Raw genomic sequence first — 14,152 nt, forward strand, 5'->3', positions numbered from 1 at the left:
TGTCGGAGTAAAGAGCCTCTACCCAGTGGAAACAACCAACAGTATGCTCACGACGATGTGCTGGGTCGAAGGAAGCCTGAGAGCGAGCCGTGTGTTGCAGGTGGACTCGAATGCTGTGCAGGGGAGCGTGGGTGGGTCCAGGGACTACGTAGAGCTGCTGAAGCGCGAGGGCCGACTGCTGGCGCTGGTCCCCCACGACTACATGGAGTGGGGCGGGCGTGTCGGCTGTGCCCTCCTGGTGCTGCTGGTGCCCCTCGCCGTGCTGGCCCTGCACTTGCACTGCGACAAGGTGCGCTCCAACTGCTTCGAGCAAACTTCACATGTGTCAGTTTCATTCTTGCGAGAATGAATGTACATACCCTCTTTTTATAGCATAATCCTCGCACCCATATTTTAGGGCGTAAAAATTTGGTTAAAAAAACCTGTCGTATAATCGTTGCATAATGTTTTTGGTCCTGCTATTATATTCCGAGCTCTTTGTGTAGGTATTTTTTCCGTATAATACAATGTATTTTAAAGTAGAAATCTAATTTTTATTCGGACATTACCACTTAATTAACGGAAATACGAAGTTGTCTGATGTGTAAATATTCTTTTAAATACGTTTTTAAATGTTATGACCTTTAACTGATCGTCTGCTTCGCTGCGGTGCTTATAAAGATGTAGCCAGCACTATTTGGAATCATTCATGTTTGGTTATGTTGCTTCCCGTATAAAGCGTGCACACACAGTCCAATATCGATATCGCCGATTGAATGCAACGCGCACTCTCTGTTAAGTGCCGAGATAACTACATTTGATGGCCAGCACTCTTTTGTGGTAAGGGTGTACTACGACGATAGTTCGCATTCACATTTTGTTTTTCTATTTAAAGTTGAAGAAAGGGTTTTGTTGCATGAGTTATTAATTTAAATTGTTAGACGTGCTCTTGTATACTCCACTTATAATAAACGTACTACCATGAATGGGTTTTGTTTTTATGAATAACTTTACCTAACAAAAATTTTTTTTTCTCATCAACTTCCGAATCGCTAGGACCGTTTTCTTGTAACTTTTGTTTCGGTCATTTGTTGGGGTATCTGTCCAGGAAGGGGGTGGTGATGGTTTGAGTTTAATCCCAAATGTATTTTCAAAAAATGTTTACAGGTTTCTGTGAATGAAAAAAGTATAATTTCCAGCTACTATTTCGTTTGAGGCTTACGTGCGTCACCGCACTCCTGCTATTTTGTAAGGAATTAACTCGTCGCGCTACACTAGCGCCGCCTGTTAGCAACATCCCGAACCAACATGGCCGCCAGCAGACAGCCCGTGTCGACAATAGATAGTAGGACAATGCTGCGTCGGCCGCAGGCCAAGTCGAGCAATCGATTGTGGGCTGAGATGCTATACTTATGTGGCGTGGTAGGGTATTCTGGTTATTTTGACACAATTGGTGATCGCATCCGTACTTGTGGGGTATCGTTTTAAAGAGAATTCACACATCTGCTCACAGAAATTAAGATTTCGTTAATACAACCTGTTATTTTACAGGTTTAAACACAATTTGTATGCTATTTTCGGTAAATTTTTATTTTATGGGGGCCAAAATCTGTTCAATTCGGTTATAGCGAAGACACGGTTATAGCGAGGATCAAACCCGGAACCGTGACACCTCGCTATAACAGGGTGTCTACCGACCGGGAAAAAACGGGAATTGTACAGGAATTATGCTGCCCGGGAAAAATACGGGGATTGTGCGGGAATTTATCCTGATGCCCTGGAACTTTTGACTTTTCCCCGCCCGTCAACAACATTTATATATTAATATTAAAAAGCGAAGATTTTACTGCAACACAAGCGTGTTCTCTGTGTGCTAGTTCTAAGAAAAGGCCAAAAACTGAGAAGGAGGAATAACTTGTCACTGAGGGATAGAAAAATATGAAACAAAAGGGGGGGGGGGGGAGTGGATGACTGCAGTCTCTCCAGCTGACTGAGAAAAACATATAATCCGCTGTTATTTACATTGAAACTAGTGATGGGTCGGATCCCAATCTTCTCAAATGTGAACCTCAAGGAGCTGTGTGTGGTGGTGTGTCTCCCAGGAGAGCTGCAGCGCGAGCTGGCGAGCACTGAATGTACCGCTGACCTGGCGGTTCTACCTGGACCCCGTGGCGGCAGCAGCAGTGCTGGGCTTCGTGGGCGTGCAGGCTGCACTGTGCGTGCTGCCCGTCGGATACCAGGTCGACCTCATCCCCAACACCTGGGGCTCTCCCAAGTACCGCTGCAACGGTGAGGAGCTCCGCCATCATCTTTCCCCTCTACGTGGTATTTGGACCTGTCTAATCTGACTGCCTTTATGATCTTCAACTAGCATAAAATTACATTCAGTATGTGTATATGTACATAGTGATAGTGCAGCATACTTGCCAGCTTGTACTATTTCTTTTTTTGGAAGATGTATGGGAAATCATCTCATAGTACGATTTTACGGCTGTGTTAAATACCTAACGGATTTGTACTGCAGAAATTCTTTATTTAATTTTTAGTTTAACTGTTTCCTTGCTTTTCACATTTACCTTTCCTATGACTAATTTTTAATTTGCAATGAGTTTTATATAAGGCGCAGAAGCTAAAAGCATACAGTGTTTGTCCGTAAAATAATGAGACTAGGTCTGGTAACCGTACATGTTGTTTAAAATTCTTCAAAATAGTCCCCTTGGGCATCGATACACCCTTGCCAACGTGATTCCCATGCTGCAAAGGCTCCCTGGAAGTCAGCTGACGTAACCTCTTTCAAAGACTGTGACAACCCGTTGGATTGCAGGAACATCTTGGAAACTGTGACCTTTCATGATTCTCTTGAGCTTTGGGAACAGCAAAGAGTCTGGCGGGCTCACATCCGGGCTGTACGGTGGCTGCGGCAAGGTTGCGACCCCTAACCGGGCCAGGTCGATGCTCACACCGAAGGTGGTGTGGGCTGGAGCGTTGTCGTTGGGGAGGTTCCAGCAATCTGCCAGCTCCGGTCGTTTCTGTTTGACAGTTCTGTGCAGGCGCGCAAGGACTTCTTTGTAGAAATCGGTGTTCACGGTTTGTCCCGAAGGTGTAAATTCTTTGTGGACCATCCCATGCTTGTCAGAAAATACATAGAACCTTGTTTTTACATTGCACAGGGAGCTCGAGGTGTGCCTCTCGGAACTTTAGCGCTTGTTTTGGGGGTCGTTCTGGAACACCCACTGGTTCATCGCCTTTTGTTACGTTGTCTAGAAAGTCAGGTTTACTTTATAACTGCTCCAACATCTAATGGAAAACATCAACTCATCATTTTGGTTCATGACTCAACATTTTTGGCACCAATTTCACACAAACCTTCCACATGTTCAAATTTTCAGAAATAATTTTGTGAGCTGTTGTTTTGCACGTGTTTAGGTCTTTGGCGATTAATCTTACACTCAAACAACGATCAGAGTCCAGGAGGTTTTTTTTATCTTGGCCACATTTTCATCCAAACCACTCCTTTAAGGGTGTCCAGATAACTCCATGTCTTCAACTGTCTCCCGTCCATTCTTGAACTCACTGAACTACCGGAAAACCTAGGCCCTTGGCAGGGCATCGTCTTTGTAAGCGTCCTTAACCAAAGCAAGCGTCTTGGAAGCCGTTTTGCCCAGGCGAAAGCAAAATTTATTCGCGTAGTGGTGCTCCAGCAATCATTCCATTTTGGACATTTTCTGCCGTGGCAAAAACTCAAATACAGCTTGTGTACCACGTGTGATCCTCACTGCGTCAGAGCTTGGACGCGACTGCCACAAGGTCCATTGGTTAGTTTTGACCCCTCACCACAAATCTCCCCGCTGGGGACTGCCCTCACGGCGACTTGAGCTCTGAGGAGCGGCCAGTCATATTACTTTATGGACAAACCCTGTATACCGTCTACCAGGTCAAAGAATGTGTGTCTGTTTACCTAGCAGTTAACAAGCTGAATGCACAGATATTGATAGTCAATATGGCATATTAACGACGTGACTGAAGTGGAGCGGGAACTAACCGCACTAGTTGTCTTGGTGGCGGTCATAGTTATCAATGTTTTACAGGCACAAAGTTTATATGCCAGCCCAAATATGAGGTTTCAGTAACAGGTTTTCACCGATTATTAGATTTTGTGATTTTTATATGGCATGAATTAACATTTTCATGTGTTGTACCAAAATTTGCAGTTTTAGGGAAAGTTAGTTATCGAAAGCACAAATTTGGCTTTGCGTATAAACATAGTGAAATCTAATTGTCATTTTCTTTCCAAAGTCTTGAACTGTAGTCATGAAAAAGGTAGCTAGTTTTGTTTTGTATCATTGACATTTTTTTCTGTTCTGTAGTTTTTTGGTTGTGTTTGAATGGTTTGGCAAATAATATGATGCCTAATGAATGTTGTAAAAAAGAAACAGTATACACAATGGAAACACTTGGGTTTCTGCAGCGTGTTTTTAGATGTCTCTTTTAATGTAGCTCATGGCAAGAAAACAGATTTATAAACTTAAGTGAATTTGGTCAAACGTTGTAATGATGTGAAAAGTGTAGATTTTAACAAAATGAAAGGGAGTTTTTTTTTGGTAGTAGTGGCAGTAACAACAACGGCATAAGAGCCAAGTGTTTGTTTACTAGAGTTTTGATCAGACACAACATCCCAGTAAGTGTAGCAGATCATGTTGGTTGATTATTTCTTCAAATATATCTGAATTCTAAAGAGGTGATATAGATGCAGCAGGATGAAAATGACAGCAGTCATTGGAGAAATGGCAGAAATGACCAGAGAAGCAATAATTAGATATTTGCAAACTGGGTCTTACTCTTTAGGTAATGATGGATCAATAGGTAATGATGGACCAAATGAATTTGTAGCTAAGATTTATCCCATAGTTGTTTTTTATTTTGACCAAGAAGCACAGGTTATTGTCACTTCTGTACTATCATTACCAGAACTTGGTGTAATTCAAAGGACAAATATTAAGTTCTCAGCGAAATGGAATGTTGGAATGTACCTGTCAGCTACATTATAGCATTTTCTGTGAACGATGCACCGGTAGTGATGGGTCTTAAAAATTGTGTTATAGCAGTTTTGAAAGAAAAAAACAAGAAACTGTTGTAGGAATATCTTGTAGTTTTTGCAAGTGCGTGACCAGAACATGTTTAATGATACAATAACAAAAAAAAATCCCTTTTGTCACAACCTACACGAGTAGGTAGATTTTGAAGTGCCTATTTCTTCTCAAAATGTTTTGGAAACTTCTATATATAAACTCCTGGAATACCCCCCTACAACAATGGTTCATCTTATCAAAATTGTTTTAGACAAACGTTTTGGATAAAAATTATAAGATTTACAAAAAATTTTTGAATGGATTTGATAGTACCTAATAAGGGAGTATTGAATTTTTTTCAAATTATACCCCTCATTTTTTCTACCCATTTCAGCAATGGTTTGTCTAATCAAATATTGTTTCAGACAAAAGTACAGTCAAACTTCTCTGAAACGACCCCTCACGGTTCCCAGGAATAGGGTCGTAATAGATGTTTTCCGAAATTTTCAGTTAATTTCAAACCACCCCCCCCCCCCCCCCCCCCCCTCACTAATGTTACTCGCTAAGAAACCAGCCGTACAATGGCAGGATGCTTTCACTCACAATGCTAGACGGCTTCGCTTTAAACCCACTTCAACCTTCATGACAAGTTCGTCGCCCTACAGGCCACCTCTAAAGAAAAGATGTCAAAAGACAGTTTATTTTTACTGGTTAGTTACATGTACGTTTTCTGCTTGCCGTAGTTACACTAGAACCCCGATGTCACGAACCCCGGATTTAACGAAGCAGTGATTTTACGAATACATTCTCTGGAACCGTCAAAAAATTGGACATTTTGACCAAAATGTGAAAATCAGAAAAAAATTAAAAATAAAACAAATTGAAAGATCATTAAAATATGTTAATTTTAACACACAGCGTATTTTTGTGTCGACTTTAATACTTCCAATAATGTTCATGTAAGAATAACAAAAAAAAAATGGGACATTTCCTTTAAAATATGGCAGCTGTAGGTTCTGCAACGCGAGTGGGCCGCACACGAAGCTCGCCCGGCTGGCTGGCAGCAGCGGCTTCATGACGCATAAGCTCACCCCTCCCTCCTGTCGGTAACATTCTTCAAGGCTAGCTCATCCCTCCCAGACACACAAACCATCTAGAGTCCTCCCTTATAACACCCCAATTTCGCTCCCCTTTGAAAAACCTTTAGTGAGAAAATGCTCTTTTCACCCTCCCTTCTCCCATAAAATATGGCTATTATGAGGGAGGGGTAAGACCGTTGTAAATATTTTCGGACCCCTCCCTCCCCACTAAAACACGCCCAAATAAAGTATGTCAAAATATGTCATTTTTCACACCAAGTTTGAGTTTAGTCATCTCTGGCAAGGAATTTACATGCTTTCAAACTTAAATATAAATGTATTTTAATAGCAAGGGTCCTATGAAAAGGAATGTAGAATCCCGCTGATGAAACCCCTCACGGTTTCCGGAAAAACGGACTTATAAACGAAATGGTCGCAATAGAGAATTCAGGCCAATTCCACCCCCCCCTCCCCCCAAATATATCCAAATACATAAAATACTCGCGCTAAAGGAATTTGTGTCACGCAAGTTCGGCTATTCTAGCCGGCTGGTGGTTATTTTCGTTCAAAACGTGGCGAAGGAACTTGTGTGGATCAGGTAGAAAACATTCGGCTATAAACGAACGATATAAGAACAATGCTATCCTGAAATGCTGTGACATGTTTTTGGAGTAGATAATCACAGCGACAGACCGACAGGATGTGCTCCCGCCCTTGCAGTCAGCGATGTTTATTTTGACAGCTCAAGCAATTATCTTTTCCACGTCCCTTCGCAGCGTAAAAAAAAAGAAAAAAAAAACACGTTGGAATGCAGATGTAAAAGTAACTATGCAGTAAAATAAATATATTTACGGCCCTGCTAAATTTTTCTATTCAATAAAATTTGAGGTATTAGTGATTTTTCAGCAGAAACTGCTGTGTGACTAATAAACAAATTGTATCATAATAACTTAAACTTATAAAGTATTTATTAACGGCGAAGGACAGTCGTATAAGCCCATAAAAATATTTATTTTACCGAGAATGGACTATACAACCTGGCTTTTGTCACACGCGGTGTGGGAGGGGAGGAGGATATTGGCCGGAAGAGTTTCTTACGCTCTCGCAGAAGCTACCACAGCGGCTTTTCGTGCGGGCGGGTATGATAACATGACAGCTGAGACGGCTTTTCGTGCGATAGTGGACGCGCCGAGTTTTGCTAGACACTGCCGCATTGACAGTCCGGCTCTCGTCAAGATAAACGTGAACACATAGCGCCCAACAAAGTGTAACAGACTTGTTTTTCAGCGGATTTTACTCATATTTTCGACTTTCTCTGCTCAAATTTTTCACGGTATCTCAAAAAACGGTCGTATAAACGGAATGGACGCATCAGAGGAGGGTCACATCGGCGGGATTCTACTGTACCGATTAAAATCAAGCTGCTGTCACCAAACAAAGCATAAAAGGGCCCAATGCGTGGTCACTGCGTTATTGCTCGCGCGAGAGGCGAGACGTGGAATGTTAGAAGAATGATAAATGCGGGGGAGACGGACGGCAGTCTGTGTGTTTCCTGCATGGGGAATAAGTGGCGTAGCTTTTTTTTTTTTTTTTTTGCTGGGAGAAGCGACCTTTTTCTATCAACCCACGGGAAAAGATAATTGCTTGAGCTGTCAAAATAAACATCGCTGCGGCAGTTAAAACAAGTCGGCACTCGGCAAGAGAAACCCAGTAACACACTACTCACCACAAGAAACTTATTTTCTGTCCGATTTTCTTAGGATTTTCGGCAATTTTTTCACGGTTCCTCGAAATCGGGTTGTAATAGAGAGGTGGTCGCACGCAATAAATGGGGTCGTAACAAAAAGGTTTTACTGTATTAGATAAAAATTATAAGATTTGCAAACAATTTTTGGATATGAAGTGTTCCTACTAAGGAAGTGATGAAATTATTTTAAAATTTTACCCCTCTTCTTTTTGCAAACCTTGTAGCAAAAGTTTGCCTAATCAAAAAAAAAGTTTCTGGCAAAAGTTTTAGCTAAAAATTATAAGATTAACAAAAAATTTGTGCACAGTCAATGCTGTTCCTACAAAGGGAGTTAATATTTTTTTTGTCCTCCAACCCTTATTTGTTCCAACCCCTTGCATTTACAGTTGGTCATATTAAAAATTTATTCAGATGATAGATTTTGGTATTACTGCTATGAGTTATAGTACTTTCGAACGGATGTGATAATTTTCATATTATGAGAGTTACAGTGATTTTTCTGTTTTTCTACAAAACCTTTCCCATTTCTATCCCTTTGGTTGGATATTGCCCATTAACGAACTCCACCGATATTTTTCACGACTAAATTTTATTTATAAGTTAGGAAGTGATGTGTGAATAGTGGCAGTTATGGTGTTCATAAAATTGTGATATATATTGTGGCCAGTGCCTTGGTCTGATGAGCTAAAATAGTGTTTGCTGTTAAATTTAATATTTAATAGTTTTAGTAATATTTTATTTTAGTATTTTTTATATTTATATACTCTTGTATAGTTGTATTTTTAGGATTATCGTAGTGTTAAAGACGCCGAGTTATAATATTGCAAAGCAGGCGGATCTTTGTTAGGGTAGTTCGCTGACATTAACAGGCGGGAACGAGATAAAAATGCTTTGGTGAACTTTAGCGTGATCTAGGATGGTCCACGTCAGGACATACATGATTGATTTCTGTACTGCGGCAAGCACTACAATGGCTCGCGCTCTCGTTTAGCGAGTGCAGATACACACGCATTTGGACTAGCGGTGTTAGCCTGCGTGCAAGAACATCTCCATTGCCTGGCTTGTGACGTCGGGAAGCGAAGGTGGGGATGGCTGTGCGAATAGACTGACTGAGTGGTCAGCTGGTCATTCACTAATCGACCACGGCGGAAGTCGGACCTGCAGTCCACAAGTATGTTTGTGCACGAGACAGAGGCCTGGGAGCTCGAAGTCTCGGCTTGGCAGGACAAGAAACTTTTGGCTGGTGTGTTTTAAATAGCTTGCTATCAACTATGAAAATCCTCAACTGGTTTGCAAAAGCCTTTGGCAGTTTTGGAGGGCAGATTTGTGAATACTATCTGATTCTATACTACTGGTGGTAGTCGGCTGGTTTTGGGTTTCTGCATGGACTTGAACTTAGCTGCGGGATCATGCGACAAGATTTTCTGTGGTTTGATACTTTCGTCTAAACTCCCAGAAGAACTCGTTAACAACCAAGTTGGTTTTCTTTCGCGCGAACAATAGCATTGATATGTCAGTCAGCGAGACTGCCTTTCGGGAGAGTAATTTAAATGGTGCCCCAAATAAAAAAAAATTTGATTTTGTTTATAATTTTTTTTATAAACATTTTTTTAATACTTGTCAATTTTATTAACTATTAATATTGGTTTATAATAACCTTTTTTTTATTGCTTGTTAGTTGCTATGGATCCATTTTCACATTTACTAATTAGTTTGAAGTCCTGGCGCTAGGCAATTTACGATTTTTTGTATCATAGTAAAAATGTGTACCAAAGTCATTTATAGAATTTTTATAATATTTTATAACTATGTACATTGCCTTTATGGGAAATCATATTGGATACATATCCATTTCACAGAATGCTAGTTTGGAGGATGAGAAATTGTGTAGTCATGCTCAGGGTAGCAAAGTAAACAGCATTTTTAAATTGCTTAACGATTTTGTACAGTCAGCACAATTTGAATGCATTGCATTTTGTTGATATTTTCAGTTATGCTTTTTTGAGCTGACCCCTGTTGGAGATATTTTAGTTTAAAAGGCCTAGCATACAATTTGCCAAATATTGAAAGAATTTTCTAATACTTAGTATGGGGTGTATGGATTGTATGATCATCCTATAAGAAGGAGAGCACAACTTTAGAGTTGACGATGGTTTTGGGGTCTACGAACCATAAAACGAAATCTATATAAACATTTTCCGGAAGTCACACCATGGTAACGGCTACAATAGGTAGTATTTCTTTGAAATCGACCAAAAAGCTCTAATACTTTAATACTTGTTATTTTGTGGTGTGTTCAGTGGGTTGTGACGAGGAGTGTGGTGTGTTGTGTTCAGCAGGCCTGCTGAGTGCCGCCATATCAGTGGCTGGAGTGTGCGCGGTGAAGTACCTGGGTTACTCCCTGTCTGCCGTCTCGACTCGCTACTTCCAGCTGCTGGTGGCAAGTCTTCTCTTCTCTGTGGTTCTGTCTGTTGCACTGTATGTGCGGGGCGGACATGCCAAGCTACACAGTGCCAACCCTTACGTGCGTCACAGAGGCTTCATCTACACCTTCTGGGCCGGCTGGGAGGTCTACCCCCAGTTCTGGAACCTCCACGTCAAGGCCCTGCTCTCCAAGATATCCCTCGTCGGCTCGGTGAGTTGCCAGAGCCGTGCTCATTGTACTGTACGTAGTTCTCTACCTCAATAACACCAACAATACCACAATCCACCAATTAAAACATCAATGAGAATGTTTGCTACATACAGTAAAACCTCTTACAACGAACTTCTTTATAACGAAATCCTCATTATAACGAATCAGTTGTTTGGTCCCACCAAAACGCCATATACAGTGAAACCTCGTTAATATTATCCCGCTTATTACGAATGACTCGTTAATATTACCTATTACTATTTCCCCGTGAAATATGCCCATTAAACACGATGAAGATTTGTTTGGTTAATACGAAATTCTCGTTATTATGTATAGCGAACAATAACAATTCCCGTCCGTATAAACAAACAGTCATGTTTACCGTTTAATACGAACCAAAGATTACCACAAAGATACGGCCCCGCCTGAGTGTCCGAAGTGTGTTTTTAACTCTATGTTTTCAAAATCACTCGTTCGTGTGTTCGATATGTTCAGAAATCACTCGCGTTTGTACAATATTCGATATATCGAACTTCACGTGGGATGGTATTTACGTTCGATTTTGTACTTCCTTTGTATACATGAATCTGTGCCGGACCAATAAAAACAAAATATATGTTACGCCTAACGTGTTTAATATTTGTGTACGTTGTAATGAAAGTTTAAGTGAATTATCTCGTGAGAATTTTATTAAACTTTAGAATTTGTACGTACACACATAAAAATGGAGGCAAAACGTAAACGCAAGGAAATTGCATTGAAGACGAAAATTAAGATAATAAATTCAGTTCGTCAGGGTGAAAAAACGAAAACAGAACTTTCTGAAGAGTTTGGTATATCAAAATCAACCTTAAGTACAATTCTAAAGCAAGCAGATAAAATAGAAGAAGCGGTCAGGAAAGGTAGTAATCAAACTAAGAAAAGGATGCGCGTCGGTAAACATTCCGAATTAGAGGCCAAACTGCTGGAGTGGTTTCATCAAATGCGCGCCGCCAGAGTTCCAATTTCCGGGCCTATTATCCAAGAAAAGGCTGATCAGCTGGCACTGCAACTCAGAATTGACGATTTCCATTGCAGCAACGGATGGCTTCAACGCTTCAAAGATAGGCATAATTTGGCCACAAAATCCATTTGTGGCGAATCTGCAGCTGTCGACCAAACAGCAACGAGTGACTGGCTTGAGTCAGTACAGACCATCGTAAGTAAATTTGCACCACAAGATGTGTTTAATATGGATGAAACAGGGCTTTTTTACAATCTGTTGCCCAATAAAACTCTAACCGTAAAAGGTGAAAACTGCCATGGCGGTAAACACAGTAAAGTTCGTCTTACAGTTTTACTATGTTGTAATCAAGATGGCAGTACTAAACTTCGACCCTTGGTTATTGGCAAGTCTGCCAAGCCAAGATGTTTCAAAGATGTTGCAGCAAAAAACCTGCCAGTAGATTACGAGGCAAACAGTAAGGCTTGGGTCACCACAAAAATTTTCCAGTTGTGGTTGTTAAAATTGGACAGGAAAATGGCGACTCTAAATCGCAAAATTTTGTTATTGTTGGACAACTGTGCTGCACATACTGCTCATGGTATGAAGTTGGAAAACATTACCTTACTCTTCTTGCTACCAAATACAACAAGTGTGACACAACCACTCGACCAAGGTATAATACAGTGCTTGAAAAGAAACTACAGACAGCGCTTGGTGAAATACCTTATCAGGCAGTGTGAAAAAGGAAAGACTGAGCTTCCTAGATGGTCAGTTTTGGATGCTATCCGCAGTATAGCCATGTCGTGGGACAGCATCAGCCAAAAGACAATTGTGCATTGCTTTGCAAAAAGTGGTTTTGGCCAGCAAACTGTTGAAGAACCTGACTGTGATCAACCTTTAGAGGATTGGCAAGAGTTAAAAGAACATGTGCAAGTTGATAATGACTTCAATGAGTTTGTTCATATTGATGACAGTGTGTACACCAGTGCAAGATTAACTGCAGAAGATCTTGTTGGTTCACGAGGATTACAGGAAACACCAACGGCTGACGCTGTACAGTCACTTTGTGAGGGTGGTACAAGTCAGGATAATGATGGTGATGACGACAATGGTGAGGTAGTGCATAAACTTCCAAGCAAAAGTGACACAATCAGTGCTTTGCGTACACTGGAAAATGTACTTGCTGCAAGTGATGTGCCAATTGACTTGATTGCAGGATTTGAGAAGATATGTTCTGCTGTAAATGATATTTACAGAGATAAGTGTGTCCAGAAAAAAATTAATGATTTTTTTAAACCTATGTAAATATATCTTGCATACTTTGCATAAGAATTGCTATACACTCAACAGCAATTAACTGTACGGTAAATGTTAATCATTTTTGTCAAAACTTTGGAAGCAAATTAAATAAGAATACATACATACGTATATGTATACTAATTATCAGTCTGTTATAGTATATTTTATTAAAACTATTAAAATTGCTTCTAAGTGTATTTTGTTAGTGTGCATGTCAATATCTGGCTTCTATTACAATAATAATATTCCACATTTTTAGTGCTCTGACATGTAGGAATTCAATATTTCTTATCGAGTTCTTATTCTACCTATTGGCTCAAGAACCTCATTAATATGAACCTCGTTATTACAAACTGAAATATTTTACTCCCCTTCAGGTTTGTATTAATGAGGTTTCACTGTAACCCTATGTATTTGTACCTCAAAATAACGAAGTATTTTTCCATATTTCCACCAAAAAACCCCCCCTACAGCGAAAGCACAATTAAAAATTTTCCTTACAATTTTCATATTTATACAATTTGCTTCGTTAATATTACGTTTCGGTAAACAAACACAAATATTCCCGCATCTTATAATATTGGCTGACTTTGACCATAGATCTATTGACGTACTGAAACACTTCGAAACTAACTCATTGCACCACCACTAGCGGGAAATAAAATTCATTTCGATTAATCAATGTTCCGAACTTCGCCAAGAAAATTTGTCACAAATCCCACCTACAAAAGTTACATCTGTTTCTGTGGAAATACGCATTCGTTCGTTTGTTCGTTTGTTGTCATGAATGCCGATATTTATTTTAGATTCTGTGGACGTTTTACTTATCTAAAATTCGCAGGAGTCTAAGAGTTGTTTTCTAATTGTGGTAAAATAAATTCTACTTAGAGTATTTTATTGTTTGGAGGTTAACTTTGATGAATTACTTATGTTTACATACAAATTAGGTTATGGATGCACAAAACCATGTGCGATGATTACGACGCATTTTAACTTTTTTCGGTGCTATAATTATTTTTTGTTTACAATAATGGATTTAAAAAAAAGAATGCAATATATTTTACCACAAAATTTAAAATTCTGTAGCCTATGGTGTTGGTTACGGAGGCAAAAAAGTTTGTCTTAGTAAAAAAAAATTATACAGGCTTGCATAGTTGTCACTTTGATGCAAAATAAAGTATTTCTCCATTTCATTTAACGGTCAAAGTTTTTGCTTGGATTTACTTACCTTACTCTGCAAGCGGTCCTTAGCGTCATGCATTCAATTCTTTTTAATTTCTTTTTTGTATACATATCACTTGTAGTTTTGAATTCACCTCGTTATAAAGAAACCTCACTATAACAAACACACCCGAAATC

General features: G+C 39.9%; 1 protein-coding gene across 3 annotated transcripts in view; it reads left to right on the top strand.

The window, feature by feature from the left end:
• LOC134541583 (delta(14)-sterol reductase LBR-like) overlaps positions 1-14,152 on the top strand; it is a 101,272-nt gene that overhangs the window by 19,220 nt on the left and 67,900 nt on the right. Inside the window, exons 5-7 of one of the 3 annotated variants that reach the window (XM_063385109.1) lie at positions 101-289; positions 2,082-2,304; positions 10,211-10,509. In XM_063385109.1, coding sequence (XP_063241179.1) covers positions 101-289; positions 2,082-2,304; positions 10,211-10,509 — 711 coding nt within the window. The remainder of the gene's footprint in view (positions 1-100; positions 290-2,081; positions 2,305-10,210; positions 10,510-14,152) is intronic. The other 2 variants (XM_063385110.1, XM_063385111.1) reach the window with 2 other exon arrangements.

Source organism: Bacillus rossius (genome assembly GCF_032445375.1).
Source record: "Bacillus rossius redtenbacheri isolate Brsri chromosome 4 unlocalized genomic scaffold, Brsri_v3 Brsri_v3_scf4_1, whole genome shotgun sequence".
In the NCBI taxonomy this organism is placed as follows: domain Eukaryota; kingdom Metazoa; phylum Arthropoda; class Insecta; order Phasmatodea; family Bacillidae; genus Bacillus; species Bacillus rossius.